This window comes from Hippoglossus stenolepis, chromosome 17 (assembly GCF_022539355.2).
Source record: "Hippoglossus stenolepis isolate QCI-W04-F060 chromosome 17, HSTE1.2, whole genome shotgun sequence".
NCBI classification, from domain to species: domain Eukaryota; kingdom Metazoa; phylum Chordata; class Actinopteri; order Pleuronectiformes; family Pleuronectidae; genus Hippoglossus; species Hippoglossus stenolepis.
Genome location: NC_061499.1, coordinates 18,575,329 through 18,596,783, shown reverse-complemented (window position 1 = coordinate 18,596,783; position 21,455 = coordinate 18,575,329). Strand labels below are relative to the sequence as shown.

At 42.0% G+C, this 21,455-nt stretch overlaps 2 protein-coding genes across 2 annotated transcripts; both read left to right on the top strand.

The window, feature by feature from the left end:
- Positions 1-5,378: 5,378 nt before the first annotated feature.
- Positions 5,379-15,814, top strand: tmem222b (transmembrane protein 222b). Its single transcript, XM_035183133.2, has 6 exons — positions 5,379-5,567; positions 7,295-7,379; positions 9,020-9,051; positions 9,147-9,243; positions 9,330-9,460; positions 12,600-15,814. The coding sequence occupies exons 1-6, from the start codon at positions 5,443-5,445 to the stop codon at positions 12,685-12,687; spliced, it is 558 nt and encodes a 185-aa protein (XP_035039024.1). The 5' UTR covers positions 5,379-5,442; the 3' UTR covers positions 12,688-15,814.
- A 146-nt stretch (positions 15,815-15,960) lies between these two features.
- Positions 15,961-21,123, top strand: tpbga (trophoblast glycoprotein a). Its single transcript, XM_035183131.2, has 2 exons — positions 15,961-17,710; positions 18,001-21,123. Exons 1-2 carry the CDS (start codon positions 17,433-17,435, stop codon positions 18,848-18,850), a joined length of 1,128 nt encoding a protein of 375 aa, XP_035039022.2. The 5' UTR covers positions 15,961-17,432; the 3' UTR covers positions 18,851-21,123.
- The last annotated feature ends 332 nt before the right edge of the window (positions 21,124-21,455 follow it).

Sequence of the window (21,455 nt, the reverse complement as noted above, 5' to 3'; positions counted from 1 at the left end):
AAGCATCAAAAATATGTTTTCTTTCATTATGAAGCTGTGGCAGCACAAGTTATATGGTGAGTGACAGTCTAGATAACTAAACACTGTGTTTACATGGGGAGATATGGCACTATCCTTGGCGCCCTTCTGGTTTTGTAGTTCATGAAAAGAACCACTCATTAAGGTAATTTACCACGTGGTAATTTTGGTCCCTTGACATGTGGTCTCAGGCGAGGCAGACGGGATGAATTAATTCAGTTTTTGCCGGCAAAAGACTGACTACATAGTACTTTCTTCACTCAAAGAAACGCATGTATGCTTCATCGTCCTTGTCCAGGTTTTGCAGTAACTCTGCCAGTGCTTTAGAGTCAGGGAAATCATTAACGTGAGTAAGGAGTCATTCTCTTGGTGGACACAAAACTACTTTGACTGTTGCTGCTACAAGGGGCCTGTTTACATTCTATATGAAGCAGTCTTTGTGGAGTGACCATCCTCACACATTACTCTATATGCCACTATATATTATGTATATTGTATATTACACTATATCTGCCTGTCTAAATTCCACAGTTACTCCCTTCTCTCTCCAAGCAGCACAAGGTCAGGTTATAGATAAAGGGCCAACCAACAGTTCATTGTAGTGTCTACGTTGAGGGACTTTCATATCTAACTCAGATGCTCCAGACAAAGAGGCACCAACTTCAACTCTCACCAAATTAAATCTTTTGCGTATTTCACCAGTGACAAGACGTAAAGGACACAACGTGATTTAGGAATGAACACTTTATGCTTAACTATCCAATAGGATGCGAACACCTACATGTAACATAGAGAGTGACAGCAATTCTACCCTTTCATGGATGTGCTGTTAGAATGGGTGACGCAAGTAGAGGGAGATATGTGGATGCTGTGGGAGACATCTTCAGACTTGGGGTGACAATTGCTCATGTTACTTGTCAGTTAGCGTTTGTATATTGTTTTACCTTCTGGTCTCCTTGATGCATCAAGTCCACATTAAAACATTCTGCATAAGACATCAGCTGCTGCCTGAGTTCTCCTTTCACCAGCTTCCAGAAAACTTCCATAACAAGAGGTCGAACTTACAACTAGCAAGGGTTGGGTACTAGTCTTTGACGGTGGAAAATGACCCCATCTGCTTTGTTGTACCTGGATCTGTCGTTGGTCGGTGTGCAGCTATCAATGTTGAAGTGGCTTGTGCAGATTTTGAAATCAAGCTTTGCACCAAGAGGCCAGAACCACAACAGGACTTTGGGTTTTTAAGCCAGCTCCGTAGTCTCATACATTTCTTCATTGAGGGATGTGAACAGCGATAGACACACAAAAGCTGGTGGCTCCACATATAGATACGAATGGAAAAGGAAGGAATGTAACTCAGCACATACAGCAAAAATTTTAATTCACTCATTATCTACTCACCACTATGGAGATAGTGGGTGAAGTGTTTGAGTCCACAAAGCACTTTAGGAGTCTTAGGGGTAAACAGTGTTGCAGCTAAGATGATCTCTTCTTCAGACGTAATTATATCAGGAAAAAAAACATAACGCGCCTCCATACGACTCGTGTGGTGTCATCCAAGTGTCCGCAAGCCTCAACCATCAAATTTGATTCGAAATGAGGTCATTTACACCAAGTTTTAAGCCTAAATGTCCACTACCGGAAGTAGTGATGCTAGCGGATGTAACCACACGATGGTGTGCTCAAGTGTCAGTGAACGCACCTCAGAGGACACTATCAGTGGACATTTAGGCTAAAAACATGGTATAAATGATGTATGTATTTAGTTGCAGTTGGTGGCCATCTTGTTTACCCCTTGTTAGTTATTTGGTTTGGCCCAACCCTATATACTGTATGTGGCCTCATGTCTCATTGTGTTAGTTAACACTGTCTCCAGCTGTTACGTTAAGTATAGTTACCTTTTGTTGACTTCTTTTATAGGCCTATTTTTTATGTTTTATATTTCTTTGGGTAAACAAAAACCCAGGTTTTTCATTTGCAACTCACACCAATATCACCACTTTAACTGTCCATTTCGTTTAAAGTTCTCTCTCTCACCAGGTCACATTGTTTAATGCCATCCTGTGTTGTACTGCTGTAAAGGTCCATAGAGCAAATTTGGGGAACACAAAGTCCAAATCTTCAATTCAAGTGCGAGTGTGAACTTTATTTCATAGGTCTGTTGTTATTATTAAGATTTAATTATAACACAGGTGCTTCAATGGGACTTTTATGCAGCTGGTTGCAAAAAAGCCCGGATCTGTTTTCTTGGCAGCGCAGAGAGAGTTCTCCGGTGAAGGGAGGTGCAGGGCTGCAGCTATCGAACGAGGCAGCGGTGGTGGAGACGGAAACAAAGATGAACCCAAGGGATCTGCCGGGGCCCTGTGTACTCCGTACTGAGTCCCATTAGATGTGACAGGTGATATATTGTGCGAAGGGCAAAAACAAACTAGTCAGCGAAAGCAGGTAGACGTTGATAAACGAAGGCACACTGGGCTCATCATCTGGGAGCCGAGGGAATTCTTCCCGCAAAATGCCACCTCAATATCTGGCCGAGCCGTCCAGCCCAATTAGGCCAGAGGAAGTGCTGCTTTAGGGACTGTAACTCTCTGACAGGGCTTCCTTTTCAGTCAGAGGTTTGAAAAGTAAAATGTCACACGTCTGCTAGTTTCCAGTCCAGCTCCCTGGGCTGTGATTACCCAGCGACAAAATGAAATAAGCGTCTCATTCTACACTTTTACAGACACATTTGAAAATGTAAATTTATCAGAGAGGTTGTGCAAAAGACTGAGGAAGTTAAAACTTTGTGTTTATTGTTTTCATGGTTAAAAAAGAGAAAAATGTACCCATCAATGCAGTCATTTCAAAGCGACATAGCAATCTCCTATACACCAACATGTCAGCTAAACAGCTCCCGAGGGATGAAATGCTTTTCATTAAAGGCGAATGAAACCTTGTGAAATGTCACTTATCTACGACACACACACACACACACACACACACACATGCGCACCCGCACTATACAATTCCCATAATGATTCACTCCATTGATTCAGTGTAATTTGTTGGATTGTGATATTGATTTCCTGTTCTGTTCCATGCAATACACTAAGTTTCACATTTCCGTCACAGAGGACAAGAGGGAGGTCATCACAAACTAACCTGCAGTTAATGTTGTGCAAGGCTCAATCAGACAAAGTGAGGAAACTGTCCTCAAGGGTCAGTGTGGAAATTAAATTTACGATCATTTATCAAAGTGACTTTGCACCACTACAGAAGAACGTAAATTGAAATGTTAAGTGCTAAGACAATGGCAGGTCCTGATACTTGGGTCCCCTACTTTAGAGAAGCCCCTGTGTGAGTAGGGTGCCTATTCCATTCCGTCCTCTGTACCCTTTATGTTTTTGAGAGTTGCTAGAACCAGTCCCAGCTGACTTCAGCCGAGAGGCGGGGTGCACCATGTACAGGTTTCCAGTGTTCCAGAGATTCGAAGCGGGAACCTTCTTGCTGCCAGGCAACAGTGACAAACACTGGAACACCGTGCAACCCTGTTGTGCATAATCCTAATCACCAACTCGCTGCTCATCACAAAAGAGGAGCAGTGCATAGTTTTGGGAGTTTGGGCAAAACAAAAATGACAATGTATTTACATATATATATATATATATATACACAATGCTCTCAAACTGTCTTTATCTATAAATAGAAAATATCATATTCATTTTGCTTGAACAGTGTGCACAAAACATCCACCTGCCAATTTTCCAAATGGTAAATATTTATATGGCACTTTTATAATACTTTACAGTACAGTTTTATCATTCACCCGTTCACACACACCATCGTGCAGTGCATCTATTTACAGCACTTAATCTATCACACATCTTGCACACACTGCAGGCACAGGGGTCAGGAGCACCTGGGGGTTCAGTACTCAGCAGGCGAAATGAGGGAGACTGAGATCAAACCACCGACCTTCTGGTAAGTGGACAACTCGCTCTACCTCATGTACCACAGCTGCCCCAAATTGCGTCCCCAATTTTTTATCTCTAATGACCAGCATGTTTAAAAATGAAACACCGCCCCTCTGTGGAAACAGTGGAGAGTTACTGTGTATGGTAATGGAATGTGGAGCTCCTGCTAATGACCAGTCTTGAGGTGGAAGTAGAGTCACCTTACAGTGTCATAGAAACAATATAAGGTTTAAAGCAAATAAACAGATTCCAAATGAACAAACTGATCTTAATTGTGTGGTGTGGCTGACGACTAATGAAATGAACCTGTGTGTAGCCAACTAATAAGGTGAGAGAGTGTGAATTTGGAACATATGATTGATTTTAGCCTTGTGATTATTTGTTTGGAATTATTTTAACAGTCTTAGCAAGTAAAAGGTGAAATAATATGAAGACGTCAGAAAACGTAGGGTGTTGACTTGTGACTCGTGACCAGGGCTGAATATGACCACTATTTTCAATACCAATTAATTATTTTCTTGATCAGTCAAGGTGAAAAGCAATTAACTGATCAATGAAAACCAATGGATATCTGATCTACAAAAAGCCGTAAATCCTGACATTGAACAAACTGGAATCAATGAATGTTTCCTGTGGTTTCTTTTTTCTTTTTTTTTATCAAAGATTCATTTTATGGTGATCAACAATTAATCTAGTAAATTTTTCATATTAATGGCATTGTCTCACTCTAGTAAAATATGAGTAAAGTATTGCTGTAAACATATCAATTGGTTATTGATGTTATCATTAGTTCATATTTGTTGTCAGTCAGAGCAAAACCCAGCTCGAATTTTACAGATTAGTTAAATTAGCCAAGTGCAGTTATACATTCACATTGGACAACCTCAATTTGTTTTGGTACATATTACCATAACTGCTATGGTTGATGTTGCTGTTTTATTTATGGGAAGAAACACTAAAAAGCCCAATTTAAAAATGAAGATGAAAATTATAAAGTTAGAATGCAACTTTGCACCAAATCTTTATTCATTCAAAAATATTTTTAATTCAATATTTTCTTCATGTGTTATTAAGGACATGTTTCCATGTTGAGCTCACAGAAACCCCGGAAGCTGCTGTTGCTGCCAAGCAACACTACAGTGGCAAGTTACAGAGAATAGAAAGAACGTTTTCCGTTGTGCCTTTCAAAGTAAAATATCTATTATTAACAACACATCTTTCATTGCTATTCATACACAATTTGCTCGCGTATTTTCTGTTGTGGTTTTCCCTATAAAATATATAGTATTATATTATGGTAACAATGTTTATATTCCGCGCTTTTTTTTAAGTTAATGACGAAAAAAAAAGGAAAGAATAAATGTACATGACTTATGTTGAAGCTGACACCGCACGTGTTCCGGCCTCGCTCCGTGCGGTCGGCTGACTTCACGCGGCTGGAAGTGGGACAGCTGAAGTTCATTCCTCTCAGCTGATGATGGCGGATGTTGATGTCGACAAAGAAACCATGAAGAATTACCACACAGCGTCCGAGAGAATCAACCCCGACACCGGCCGCTTCCCGTACTGCGTCGTGTGGACGCCCATCCCCGTGTTATCGTGAGTGAACCTCCGCTGAGCCGCCGGACCGAAGCCCCGGGACATGGCACCAAGTGACAGCTCCACTAGCTTAGCTTAGCTAGCTACGTACTGTCCCCTCTCCTGTTGCTCAGCGCCTCGGACACATGTGTCGAACACTGAGTAAAGACACATCGATGACTCCAATTAGCAACACACGTTTATCTCGTGGAAAACAATTACAAAGCCAGCTAACACTAACGCAATAACGATAGACAACCAAACAACAAGTGGAGGGTGAAGCTTATGACACTGAGACAACTTATTACAGTGTTATAAAGTTACTGTGTTCCTACCACTGTACAGATAAGACAGTGTTTAGTCACAAGTACAGGTGTGTGAAACTATTTAAGCACAAGTGAAAATGTAAGGGCCTAAACCATATTGTTGTTTTTGCGTGTACATATCAAAACTGTGTGTGTGTGTGTGTGAGAGTGAGAGTGAGTGAGTGAGTGAGAGCTGTTTCCCGCATAAACATTACATTACATTACATTTAGCTGATGCTTTTATCCAAAGCGACTTACACTAAGTGCATTCAACCATGAGGGTACAAACCCAGAACAACAAGAATCAAGAAAGTACAATTTTCTTCAAGAATGCCAAACTACAAAGTGCTATAAGTAAGTGCCGTTTAAGGACTGAAGACCAAAGTCTGGTCCTAAAGGGGTCAAACCTAACCTCTGAGGTCCTGGTGCAGGTTTAGGGGTGAGATGTAAATTGTGGTTAGGGAAAGGTAAATGGTCTGTATCTGTATAACGCTTCTTTAGTCGTGATGACCACCCGCAGCACTTTACAGTTTATTGCTATTAACACACACATTCACACAGTGCATCTATATATGGGAAACGCTTTTTCTGTGAGGTCAGTGATAGTCATGAATCGGTTGTAGTTGCGGTTAAAGGGATAGTTCACTGAAAAATTCAAATTCATAAATGATCTACTCCCCACTATGCTGCTGGAGGGGTTGGGGGAGTGTTTGAGTCCACAAAACACTTTTGTTGTGACTTCTTCTTCAAACGTATTAAAACAACAAAAAAACACAGTGTAACTGACGCCGTTTGGAGTCGATGTGAATGTCGGGGCTTGTGGACACTTGGATGACACCACACAAGCAGTATGGAGGAATGTTGTGTTTTTCCTGTTGTTTTATTACTTCTGAAGAAGGATTCACTTTGGCTGCACCACTGTTCAGCCCTGAGACTGCGTGTCAACTCAGTGCCTCTGATTTCCATTATCTATTATCATCTATCAGTACAGTGTTAGTATTCGTACAGCCAGTTGTGCTAAATATAAAGAAATCATTTATTTGTCCCTGTCCCATGACCTGATCAAACAGAGGCCCTGTAAACGAATGTGTCTGTTAGGCTGCAACACATAAGCATCTAAAAAACTGCTCTACTGTTTGAATTTATAAACCATGTGAGAAGATGTTTTAAGCTTTTTATGAGTGATTATTTTGCATGCTATTATTTTCTAAGTTCAATGCAAAATTTGACATCAGTGATTGAATTTCGCTGAGCAATAATGCGGCTGTTGTTTTTGCAGACCAAGGTCGATTTGTTACATAGGAGTTGGGTCACCTGTTAATGTATCCAAGCTTCAAGTCAGCAAATATATATGAATTTTTTTCCCCTTTTTTGAGACATCATATTTTAAACGTGTGTGTGTCAAAACATGTTATATTTAAAATACTTTTTTCTCTCTCTCAGATGGTTGTTTCCATTTATTGGTCACATGGGAATCTGCACTTCCACTGGAGTCATTCGAGACTTTGCCGGACCTTACTTTGTCTCAGTGAGTAATGACTATGATCCTGTGTTGTTTACAGTGTCTGATGCTGAGGAAATGATGTTGCCTCTATAGCTGCTTTCAGACGTGCACTGAACTCTGAAAATCTTCCTGAGTTTCTCCGGAGGACGTGTACGTGTGAACGCAAATGTCCGAGTGAGAACCTCCAGAATTTCTGTGGACTTTATCCACCAGGCCCCCTAGTATCAAGTCCACAAAAAGTCCGGAGGAGTCGATGTGGGAACATCGCAGAGCGAATGTGGGATTTTTATGACGCTTCTAACACGAGAAAGACACAAAATGGAAACAAAAACAAAAAGTAAACAAATATCTCAGTATTAAAAGTACACTGGCTGTATTCTGGCACAGTGGGTGTGAAGTAAGACAGTGAGTATGAGCTTGAAGTGTTGACCTTTAGTTTTAAGTGGTCCACTGAAATGTGTTTTCAGTATCACCTACGGGCGACTTGAAATCGGACTGTTTGGAAAACTGTATAAAAAATTGGACTGTTTTGATAAGGCCTTTCCAGTCTTAGTGATCCATTAAAGCAGTTTACTGTCGGCACAGCTGTCAAGGGCAATCTGAGGTTCAGTATCTTGCCCAAGGACACTACAGAATGCAGACTGGAGGACCCGGGGATTGAACCACTGACTTTCTGTTTAGTGGATGCCCCTTTCTAACCACTGAGTCAAAGCCATAGAGGTTGGCAGTTTACTGTAAGTCACTTACAATCGCTTCCAGTGGTTTTCCAGTAGTGTTGTAATTTGATCCAGACTGTCCAGTTTGAGTAATAGATCAATGAGACTGAAAGCTTCACAGATGCCAAAACACTGCACAACTGTCGGGAAGAATTGTGACTAACTGTATCTAATTATTATGGCGGTGATCATTTTGTCTTTTGTTATGATAATCAATAGATAATCGTTATAAATATAACATCAACGATACAAGTTAATCCATGTGGAAGGATGGCCTGCATGCACGCTGGATGATGATGTTCTGTGTGTTGGTAAATCATAAACAAGATTAAACCTAATTTACAATGCTCACGAGATTAAATTTAAAGTACGATGGGGCTACGTTTTTTAACTAAACACAACTTTGTTGAATATCTGATTTGAAGAGGGTGGGTGTGGTGATTCCTAAAATGCGCACTAAAGAACCCAGGAACACTTTGAGATGTGCTTTAGATTCTACCAGTTTCTTACATTCCTCCCCCTTTCAAAATGATAAAATAATCTGTTGTCAAGCCCCATTTGGAGTCACTTCGGATATAAATAAAAACTGTTTATTACGTGGACTCATTTGCCCATTTCACACAAACAAAGTTGATGGTGAATTAAGATAAACAGGATGTGAGGCACATTTCCTAAATTACTAAAACCAACCGTTTATGTTGATTGCCACCAGCCAATAAACTGAACTGAGATACTCCAGTGTCTAAAGAGTCCAAAAACATGTTAGTGCACATGTGACTGTTTATCACCGGGCTGATTTGTTTTACTGTCAAATGATTAGCTTTGCAACTGTGGAAATATTGCAAACAAAACAAAAAAGTGACATGAACCAAGTCAAAAACAAGTATCATTTGAACCAACGGCAGAAATACAGTACAGAATAACTACAGTATGTTCTTTTTTTCGCAGGAAGACAACATGGCTTTTGGAAGACCAACAAAGTAAGTAAATAAAAATCATTGGGATGTTGTGATTGCACCGTCACCAAGGTTTTTTCAGCCAGTACAGCACGGTTTATTTTTCTCTCTGAATGTAGATACTGGATGCTTGACGTAAGCAAAGTCTACGCTAGTGGCTCCAACGCCTGGGACACGGCAGTGCATGATGCGTCGGAGGAGTATAAGCACAGAATGGTAATAAGGACTTTGGATTTATCCCTTATTTCCAAATATTAATAATAATAGACCACTTAACCTTTGTTCTCTTATTTTCTCTGAAGCACAACCTCTGCTGTGACAACTGTCACTCGCATGTTGCCATGGCTCTAAATCTGATGCGGTATGAAAACAGTACCTCGTGGAACATGGTCAAACTCTGTCTCCTCGCTCTGATCTACGGAAAGCACGTCAGGTGAGATGGGGTGACACAAGGAAAACTACATTAATAATCCATAAGTAATATAAAAAGTAAAATAATAAGTTTGGGTGAATCAAGAGCTGCTTTCAGACATGCACTGAATTCCCGAAAAATCTCTGGATTTTCTCCAGTGTCTCCTGTCAGCCCCCTAGTAAAAGCTCTGGATAATGTCTGAGTGAGCACATGTGAGAAAACAGCAAACAACAGGAGATTTTCTGGAGGATTCACTGTGAGCAAGTTGATGACATTTCTAACACGTGATGGATGCAAAACTGTAAAAAAAAGTTGCTGGGAACGGGTCTGAGCAGAGAATCTCCTGCTTTGTTCGATATGTGAAAGCCAAACTCCAAGTTTTCTGCAGTTCGTGTCTGAAAACTACTAAGTAGGAGATTTAGATATAAACTAGCTTTAAGTGTGTTTGAGGACTTCCTCATCAGTAGTGAGTGAACATTGAGTAACTTGTGGTCCAGTTTCTGGAGAACGCAGCATGACAATCATAGCAAACATAAAATAAACAAGTTTTTTTTGGCGAGACTATAAAATGTTCTGGCCAGATCAGTCACGTGACCTCAGTCCAGCTCAGACGCTGTTTCACATGCAAGCTCGGCGCAAAGATTGCTAGAATACAGACCTGACAGAGCAGCACCTTGAACTATCCAAAATCTGTTGTTGATGCCTGGCTGTTGTAGACTTTTATTTTGCCTATGCAGAACAAACAGAGATCTTGTTTTCATTTGTCATGATTGTAATCTTCAGGCCAAAAATATCTGATGATTAACAACCGATTTAGTAGCAGCTCTATCATGTCCTCAGTGCCACCATAAGAAATAGGGCTTATGCTTGTGAATGTGGTTTCTCGGTGGGATCCCAGGGGCTCGGGCTAGATTTCACTGGTCGGTCATGAGCATGTTGTGTATCAGGACGCGACAGAGAGAGAGAGAGACAGGGAGAGGGAGACAAAGAAAGCCCTGATTGTGCCTTCTACGGTTGCACAAGTGGACTACACATCCCATTAACTCAGTTATGATTGTACAAGGTAAATGAGCAGCATGTGTCCACAGTAAAATCAAAAGCAGCGTGAAATGGTGCTATAGAGAGCAGTTATGACAATAACACACAAAAGTCTTAAGCCATTAAGCCATTAATTTACTTCACCTCTAGTATCACAGCTCCATCCAACTGAACCGTTGTCATCAAGCTCAGGGTTATTGATGACTTGTATCAGGGTGGTGGGGGAGGAGATGTTTTGGAGATATAGATACAGATGTGAATATCCACAAGACACACTGAGGACTCATTGGAGACCAGTTGTTTGTGACCACAGGTACAACATTAACACTGATCACAGCATGATGATTTTTTTTTAAAATGAGGAAATCTTCATTGTATTTCATCTTCATTGATGTGCTACGTGCACTGATTCACTCAGAGCCTCCTGGCTCCGATCTATCTCTCTCTCCTTCCCACACCAACACAAAGACACACACTCACCCCCCCCAAAAAAACACTTTGACAATGGACACATCTGTTCAGCCAAACAGTTTAGTTTTTGCGAACAGAAATGACGTGCATGCTCATTTGCATACAGCACGAGAAAGGGAGATCTGATCATAAGTGGTCATGGGAGACACATGTGGGGAAGTATTTTAGAGCAGGCAAACTGACGAGTGTCTTTTTTAAGACAATGGGCCTGATTTATAACCGTTGCGTATGCATCTTTCAGACCCCATTTTGAGCGTACATCACTTCTCACACAAACGTTGAGATCTATAAATTCAAACTTGTCGGGAGGATGTGCGCACTTTTTTACGCAACCTTAAACCCATACGTACAAACATTTTGGAGACGGGAAAGTGTCAATAGTGACATGAGGAGGTGAATTGAAGCAGATTATTGATCCACTTCATCTTTCACATTAAAAACAACTGCGTTATTTGTGTTCGCGGACATAATTGTTCCATAAGAACCTTCAATTGAAAATGATATAAACCAACTTAAAGCAAATGATGGTAAAATGGCATAGAATAACTTTTACAGAACCAAGTGATTAATAGTTTATAATAATATCTTTTATAACCGTGCGCCTGAATGACGAGTACGACTTTTTATGTTGTGTGTGTAAAATGGCTGCAGTTAACGTGGAGGCAGAAGTCCAAATAATGTCCCAGAGTGGAGGTTAGGATCCCACTTATGTGTGAAGTAATCGGTCGGATTGCTGTAAATACAGTATAATTACTGCAGTGACACTCGTGCCTAATGCTTCGTGATACACTGGCACAGGAGAAAATTTGTTTTTAGTGATTGTGAAGATTTCCTGGCCCATGATGATGACTGACTGATATAGATTCTATAGATCTGGGATCTTGGATCTTTATGTTGAACTGAGTCCAGTATTACACAGACCGACCCGACAGAATTGAACCAATGCCCGTACAAACACAAGTACTCACTACTCTGGATTAATTAGCCGACAAGTATGTGTGTGATATGATTAACACTGTATAATATTTACCTCTATGTGACGCCTCCTTTCATAATTACAAAAAATATTATTATTGTTACATTTTATAGATTGAGGATATGGCAGCTCTGTCTGAATTGAACAATCCTGCAGTTTTGAATGATTAAAATACATTCAGGTGATACAACAAGTCCCCTCACATTTTTGCCTCCATCTTTAAATCTGACCACCTTCTTATTTCAGGCACTGTCCTCTCTGTCCTATTCACTCTCACTCACTGCAACACGTTTCCACTCTGTGCATTTTCTTTTATTAATGACATCAATGTTGTTGCCACCAAGCAATCATCTGTCTTTCTTCACCTCCAACTCACTAACAAACTCCTCTGTGTCTCTGTCAGAAAGTTGCGCTTCTTCTCAATCGCTTGATGCCACGATTCACCATTAAAAGTGATTGGTCAGCAGTGGGCGTGTAGAGGGTGGAGTTTGAGGCAGAGTCACATATGCATGTTTCCAGGTGCACTGTGATTTATAAAGGGAACACTGTTTTATAAATGAGGCCCCTGATCTACACAGTCATATTTTAGCCTTTGTTCTGTATCTACTGTACCTCTGTGCTCATTCTTGTGTTTCCTCACCTTCGCTCTTCTCCGTGTTTCCGCTTCTGATGCAGCTGTGCAGGCTTCCTGAAGACCTGGTTGCCTTTCCTGATGCTGATGGGCATCATCCTGACAGTGGCCCTGGCCATCAACCTCCGGTGACCTGGGAGGCAGGTTACGTACACAGTGGAACCTCCTGCAGGTTGTACGTGGGGGGATGACCTTTTTAACAACAAGGATGGGCGAGGGGCATTACACAGTGTCGAGTGAACATGACAGAGGACATAAAGACTACTCACCTCTCAAGAGAATGCCTAACAGTGTCCCAACATGCGTACGCATGCTTGGTCTGTGGAAAGCCTGTTGCATTTCTCCAGTGGTGATGCAGAAATAGCCTAGTGACGGAAATCCATTAATATTCAGTTATTTTGAGAGAAGTGACTGAATACCCCCTCCCACCACCACAACCACCAGGACCATACAAACACACTTAATGGATTATGATTGCTGGATTTTGATTATTGAAAGCCTGAGTACAGGTTAAAGCCATCACCACCTGCAAAGTGTAGAAAATGTCTCGCTGCATTTATAGCTGAACCGAGGTGCGTACATTGTTGAATCCTCTGAAGGAATCACATCTATGCCTTGCTTTCAGATGTTGATGATCTTGCTTTGTGAGGAATAACTCAGTGCTTCCAGAATGCCATTTTTATACCCGGGAGTACAAATGTTAAAACAGTTACATGCCTTTTAAAGGGAATTTATTGCATTTCATTCCTGGTCTCGCATAGCTCTTCTACAGTTCTACAGCAACTAACATGTGCCAGAGCGGTTTGTACATTTTCTTACTTGTATTCAGACTAAGGCTACATCCATACTACTACGTTTTTGTTTGAAAATGCATAAACTCCCCTGCTGATACGCCTGGCGTCCACAGTACTCCAAAGCTGCTGGGGGCCCGTTTTAGTTTGATAACTGCGGGGCTGCGTTTTAGTCTGGACGGGCAGAAACGCTCGTGTGGCCAGATATCATGTTAGTTTGAAAATGCCATTTCCAAACAAAATGTTGCAGTATGGATGGAGTCTAACTCCATAAGATATTAGAAAGTTTGCATCTTCTAAAAAGAAATATTTTTTATATGTGCATTACATGTATCACCTCATACACCTAGATTGACTATGTGACAAAGCAGTGCCTAAAAACGACCTTCCTCACACATCCCATATTTTCAGCTGTTTTCAAAAAGAAAACGTTAAGTCCACATCATGGTTGACGCACAAATTCCGTTGCCATGGATTTCTTGAGTAGATTCAAATCCCTCATTGTTTGCAATCAAACAGAAAAAAAGTGTTGAGCCCTCTCTTTGTCCTCGGTGCTGCCAGAAGCAGCAGGTAGCCAGGATCCTCAGGTTTTTCACACTCACCGACCCCTGCTGAATATCCCCACTTTCTCCCGGCGACTGACCAGCGTCGCTCCTGCTGTTTTCCACCTCTGCAGATCAGATTCGGAGGTCATTGTGAAATGTCAGCACTGTTTTCACGAAGCTTTGATAATGTACCTGCCAACATCCTGCCGTAATCCAGCACAGAGAGTGTGAGCCTTTAATTAAAGTCAGTTTTATTTCTGTGGTAATGGGGCTAATACGAGGTAGGGCTAACACAGTGCCAGCTTTCTAAACTGTGCTCTCCTCAGAGAGAAAGCAGATATTCTTTGGACTTTTTGTGTGTATTTCAGCCATGTTGCCTGTAAATATTTGAACACATATTATACTGTACACCAGGTGCTCTTTGTGTACTTTGCAAACTTGATCACGTACTCTAAGGATTTATCCTTTGAATAATTTAGTGTCATCTTTGTTTTCTTTACTCTAATTCTGCATTTCATCTCTGCATATTTGTGTGAGTGTGTTTGTGTGTGTGCTTTAGTCATGCACCCGACAGGAGAGAGCATGTGATTGCATGCCAGCATGTGTGTATTGCATGCATGCAAGAAATAGGGAGGGTTTGAGGAAGAATGAAGTTTATGTTTGACTCATACTATGGCTTCTTGATTAATTATCAGCTGCATTTCATTGCAGCCATCGATTGATTTCTTTGATATGCATCACACATATCTTTCTCTTTATCAGTTTCAAGTTAAGATATGATAGCTGGTAAACCCATAGAAGGAATATATAATAAATTAGACTATAACAGGCCTGCGTATGTTAATGCTAATTTGATGCTATAGCCCGCAACGTGTGTATCTCCAGATTCTGGAATACCTCAGAACTTTTTGTTCTCTCGGAGCATTAAAACAAGGGAACAAAGACAGAAACAGATAATCTGGCATCATTTTGGAAAGTGGATATTGTCTTTTTAAAAACCCTTTTGTGAATATTTTAAACCCCCTTTCTGGGACAACTCATGTTTGTCTTTTCCCTTTTTAAAGCTATGTCACCAAGAAGTAAATAGCTTATATTGTAAACACCACTTTATGCCCTAAAATCTCAAATATATAATATAGTATATAATATTCTGGACATTAGATACAAGGAAGCAGACCAATGGCCTTGCATGCAGGTGGCTGTTACTCACAGTAATCTGGAAATATGTTCCATCTCTGTCCAAACTCAGTGATGGTGTGGGTGGAAAATACCTGTAGAAACAAAGAGAAAAGTGAAAATCCCTTTCATTCTCTGTAATGGAGCTAAATGTCATAAAATAGAGGGGGGAGAGCAAAAATATGTCTTTGAATATGTCGCTTGTTCTTTGGTGAAACAGCTTATTCATTGCATTGGGCGCCATGAAAGGTAATGAATGAATAGCCCTTTGAAGTCAGCTGACGAAACTCACAACATTGTCATTTTACTGCGTCTCATATTTAAATGTCTATGTATAATTTAGGAAGAGAGATAAGAAACTTGTTCAAATAAAATGGCACACCAGTCCTTTGTTGGAGCATTTGGACTAAGAAGGCCACATTCATGGGGGATCATTTTAGATGTGGCCGGCTTTTGGTGCCTTGTTGTATCCAAGAGCCAGGTCCAGGAATGTGGAGACATGTGGTCCCAGTGATTCAGACCGTTGACAAAAGACAGTTGGGATGCTATTATTAGTGCCACTATCCATATATACCAGTCTGCAATTTCCAAACCTCGTTTTGTTTCTATAATCCCCCAAAATGTCTTCTATGCTGCAGATCATTTAGCCCACTGGGGATTGTAAGACTCAACTGCAAGTGATTGTGTGAACTTCGAATGTGTTTAAGACTTACAGCTATAATACCAATAAAGATGTCTATTATTGTAGATCTTTTGGGGAGTTTATGCTATTTTCTAATTGGATTTCCATGATTAAATCGTTACAACTGTGTTTCACCAAGGCTGTCAGCAGGAGAGATGATGTTAAGAGTTTCTCTGAGCCATGAAAGGCTAAATCCTTCTCCTCAGCAAGTTTCTATAAATACACTCAGAAGTGATTCGTGGGACAATCATCATAATCGGTCAGAATACACATTAAGGAAGGAAACACGTCACAGCTTTGATACCCTGCTACCAAAGTGCCGTAAAGTCACACAGAGGCCATTATGCTGCTATCAAAGAAAGGGGGGGGGATCAAAAGCTTCTTTAGTCTAGCCCCCATGAAGCAGCCCTCCCCCCACTTTTACCATACCACCTGGGTAGGTGGGAATGACCAGAGACGTCAGAATCACCAAACACTAAAGTGAAACTAAAAGGCAGTCATCACATTTGATCACAATACACACAGAAACCTCTACCAATCAAACTGTGAATAATAAAATAATGAAAGAAAACCTGGCCTATAAACTCTTCTTACATATAAACCGAGGTGAGGGACTATATGTATATGGCCTGGATACAACAAATATTAAATTAATGAGGAGAGTGGAAGCTGAAGCAGTGGTGGAGGAAGTACTCAAACATTTGCTGAAGTAAAAAAAACATATTGGAAAAAATGTACTCAAGTAAAAGTACCACGTTAACGTTTATACTTGAGTTAAAGGAAGTACTTGCTTTTAAATGTACTCAAAGTATTAAAAGTAAAATATACTCTGATAATGAAACAGTGTGCTACACCTTTAACTGTGTCTACTGTATGTTTAGTTTAATACCCAAATTATACAGACTAGATAGACAGATAGTACAAAGAGGCAGACAGGTGGCACATAGCTATAATAAAAAAGTAAAAGTTTGAGAGTCAAAGTATATATAATATACACAAAATATGAAGTAGGCTATGCAGTTCTGAGTTATTGCACAAAAGGAGAATGATGCTACTGAAAACAGTTGCATTGCCATAAATGCGATGTTAAAAAGTAGTGGAGTAGAAGGTACATATATGTCCTGATATCAATTTTGTGGAATAAAAGTGAAAAGTAAAATAAACAACTTGAGTAATGTACATATGCACGTACTTGAGTGCAGTAACGCAGTAAATGTACTTAGTTACATCTTCTGGCTGAGCTTCTCTCTCCTCACGCATCCCTGATGGATGGGGGGGTTGGGGGTGTGGGGGGGATGTACAGGCGGGAGAGAAGCCCCTCCCCCGGATCATCGCGCTGGAGTGGATGGTCCTTTTTTAACTTCATTGTTGGAGAAGTAGAGCGACGCCCCGCTTTGCCACGGCACAAGGATCAAGCAACACCCCCCCCCACCCCTCTGATCGGCACGACCCCTTCCTCTGTTCTCATGGAAATCACAGCCCGCCGCCTCCCGGCCACACTTTGTGCACGGATGCGAAGTTGAAGCGCACATTCCCGGCCGGGACAACGCACGATGAAGATGAGGCTGATGAAGTCTAGGAGGAGCTGATCGTCTCATTTCTACTTGATCCTCCCGCCGCTGTGTGCTAGTTGAGTTACTGCTTCTCCCGCAGCACACGCACACTGGAAGTGCACTTACCAACATGCTGGATCCGGACCGGTGCGCCTCCTCCTTCTTCTTCTTCTTCTTCTCCTCCGCTGCTCTCCTCTGCTCCGTCCACGCGTCGTGTCCTCCACGCTGCGAGTGCTCGGAGGCGGCTCACACCGTGAAGTGCGTCTCCAAGGACCTGCGGAGTGTCCCGGCGGGGATCCCCGGCTACACGCGGAATCTGTTCGTCACCGGGAATCAGATCAGTCGCATTGGTCCAGAGTCGTTCAAAGGACTGGAGAACGTGACCAACTTGTCTCTGAGCAACAACAGGTAAGACTGTCCTGCGCTGTCCTCTGCTGCTAAGGCAAAGCAAACAGGACATGGGGGAACCAGTGCAAATGGTAGCTTTTAGGATAACGTCTTCAGTCATTGGTTTGTCCTCATTATTCCTTAAATGTAGCTGTCAGACCTATTTCTTGATTTTGGTCATATGACACTTTTTTAAAAAAGTGTATTAAAATGACATCCATGATCAGTGGTGTTCCTAAGTAGTATTTTAAGTAGTAGAAGTCTTGGTCTGCAAAGTGTAAACAATGTCTCTTGGATGTCCTCGAACGCAGAATATCTGAGGTGGAGTCCAACACGTTTGCCGGACTCCGCAGCCTTCGCTCTCTGGACCTGAGCAACAACCAGCTGGCGATCATTCACCCCGAGGCCTTCACCGTCCTGAACCAGTCTCTGCAGGAGCTGAACCTGAGCCGAGCCCTCTACAACCACTCGACAGTGATGGACCTGGCCACGTCTTTCCGCTGGAGCTCCCTGGGGACCCTTCAGGGACTGGACCTGTCCCACAATAGCCTCATCTATTTGCCCTCGCGCATCTTCTCGCACCTGAGCAGCCTCCGACGGCTCCAGCTGTCCAACAACTCCCTGGTGGCCATCCACAACTCCACCCTCGCAGGTCTGGAGCGCCTGGAGGAGCTGGACCTCACGCTTAACGCCCTCAAGACGTTTCCGGAGGAGGGCCTGCGAGAGCTGGACTCCCTGCCCAGAGTGGCTCTCCTGCTGGAAGAAAACCCCTTCACGTGCACATGTGGAATTGAACCTTTCGCTTTGTGGCTCAACAGATCCCAGGGGCGGATTAGAAACGCTGATAGTCTTGTGTGCTCCTTCCCAACCAGCATGAGAAACACATCCATGCTTGCTGTGGGCACCATGACTCTTGGATGCCACCAGAGAGACGCAGGGGCCGACCTTGCTTTGCAGACCTCTTATGTGTTCTTGGGTTTAGTCCTGGGCTTCATTGGCCTCATCTTCCTATTTGTACTTTATCTCAACCGCAAGGGCATCAAGAAGCGGATCAACGACTTGCGAGATGCTTGCAGGGAGGTGTGGGAAGGCTACCACTACCGCCTTGAGATCGATTCTGACCCCCGGATATCACAGATCTCCACGGGCGCTGACGTGTGAGAGGACAATCACCCCTGGTGTATTTTCATATGACTCTTTTTTTAATGCATTTATCGGTTAGGGAGATGTAAAAATTGTACAGTTTTGTCTGTAAATATATAAATATAATAGTGTGAATAATCTATAAACCTTGTTGTTTAAAGCATGCACTGCCCATATATCCTCAATGCACATTGAATGTTCTCCCTTTGTACAGATGATCGTTTCTTTGCTCAATAGACAAAGATGTTACGGATAGAGTTCTTTGACATTTCTCATATCTTGTCTGCTCGTCAAGGTCACACGAAGCAGTAAGTGCCTAAAAGTCAGCTTGGTGTTGTCGCAGTGATCTGATCTGAACTCAACAAACTTTGATTCTGTCTTCTGATCTATTTGGCTTGTGAAAACAAAGCAACAAAACGCTGCAATAAATCCTGACACTACCAAAACAAACCTCTGGGAGTTTAAAGCACAATCACTCATTCATCTTTGAACCGTTTCAAGCCCTTTGGTCCCTTCGTCCTTTAGCCCCCAGGGTGCCAGAGAGGAATTAAGCCCCCAAAAGCTTGACTAAAGCTCTCCTTAAAACCACCACTCTGCTTTTCTTTGGCAGTAGGATTGAGAAATTGGGGGGGGGGGACTATTCGGCACAGACCAGCGGAAATCTCCTAGCCCCCTCATTTTTTTTCTTCCTGAAACGTTGCTTTGTTTCAACTCCTTGAGTTTTATTGTCAAAATGATGAGAACCAGTCCAGGGCCGAAGCTGCTGAAAGCAATCTCCCTCCCTCCTTAAAGACAACAGCCGCTCTGGAGGCTCTTTGAAGGAAAAGTCTGGCTCTCCACATTTTTCTGTTTAGGGGATTTTTTTTTTCTCGCAGTGATAAGATACAGATGATTCTGAAACACCAGCTACATTGTTTCATCCAGCAGTTTGCTCTGACCGGTAAAGTAGGGCTCCTTATGAAGAGAAACAAGAATATGTTCTTTATCTTCTGGTTAGTTTCTACCTTGTATGCCTTTACTGTTTCCTAAGATCAATTCCTTCACATAACTTCCACCCCGACATGTCAAAAAACGCATTTCATAGTCAAATCTAAGCCTTTGATCTTGCATGCATGTTTCAAATATAACCTGAATGGCATGACATACAAAACACGACTGATCTCTGCCCTCAGATGTCATACGTGTTGTCACCTTTTGCTATGGCTACATGACAAAAGCTGTCCTCTATTGATGCTACAAAGTGAGACAAATGCAGGCAGAGGGAGGGGATGGCAAGCTGCCATTCCTCTAAGTGTTTATTGCCCAAATTGTTAGCTATCAAGGCGTTTGGAATGAGGGAAAGGAGCCCTGGGGAGAACTTGAGCAGCCTCCCATTGTTCGAAAAAGACAAAGTAGCATCTTCATCCTATCAAGATGTCCTGCAAGCTCCTCTCGTAGCGATCCAGAAATGTTTGCAGCGTGGAGCCGTTTTACTGCATGTGGAAAGACAAAGTTAAACTTTATGAAGTCTGTATAGTCATTTAGTGCCAATGTAATCTTGTGTGTCCCGAAATGAATGTAATCATATTGTTGGGACTAAACTCACGGTATCATTCCTCCGAGCCGCGGAACCACATTAAGCCGGGCATTTACTCGCTGAGGAGAAAACAATTGGGGCTCCGTGCTCTGACACAAAGGGCAGCTCGGATGGCGAGACGCCTCAAATAAGCTTTGTTTTCCCGTTGCCTTGTGATACTCATTCTCTTTCGGGTTTTCACAGAGGGCCATTATGCCGCCGCATAATAGGATTCTCTCATGATGACAAAGTTGAGCGCTCTGATCCAGCAATTGTTAAAGTGTCATCATTCTTAATATTTGCCTGTGGGAGAAAAACCCAAGGAGAAGTTTTCACTTTGCTATTACACAACGTGTCACAACCAGGGCATTAAGTCGGCCACGGGTTATTGGTGTCAGTTGGCGGAGCAGACAGAAGAAAGATTACTCCCTGCATGTCATTACTTCCGTTTTCTCTCATTAAAGTGTGGATTAGGAGCTGTGCCTTTTTTTTTTTGTGACTTTTTATGAGCCTGTCTGCTTGAAAAATATATGGTCTGTTTGCTATAGGCTGTGCAATACTGTCTCAGCAGGGATGCAATGAAAAGAGAGGAACCCTACTAATACAGCCAGACATTCTCCATTACTAACTGTGCACAAGAGAGGCTTGTTAAAAACAATAAAAATGCTCCAATTACTATGTCCTTTCAAACTGTATGTTGCACATACCTGATTAAAAGATCACGTCTTTATTTCAATGTTGCTCACTTGGTCTTGTATTCCCACAAGCTATTTGTTCTGCCACTGAGGTTTCTTTTGAGGAAGCCATTTTATAAACTAACAGCTTTATGTTGCCGTTATTCCGTGCACCATGTGGCTTTTGCTAAACATGCACTTTGAGTGTTTCTTTTCAGTTTTAGTATGTTCCTCTGGAGTATGTTGCTCTTTATTTTATGCGCCTCCTGTCTCTGGGAACATCTTGGCGCCATTACATGGATTTAATGGCCATGATAGGGAATATGCCTTTAAAGTGAACACCACATCTGTGAGGAATTGAACATGTTAAAAAGAGACCACAACAGTCAGCAGC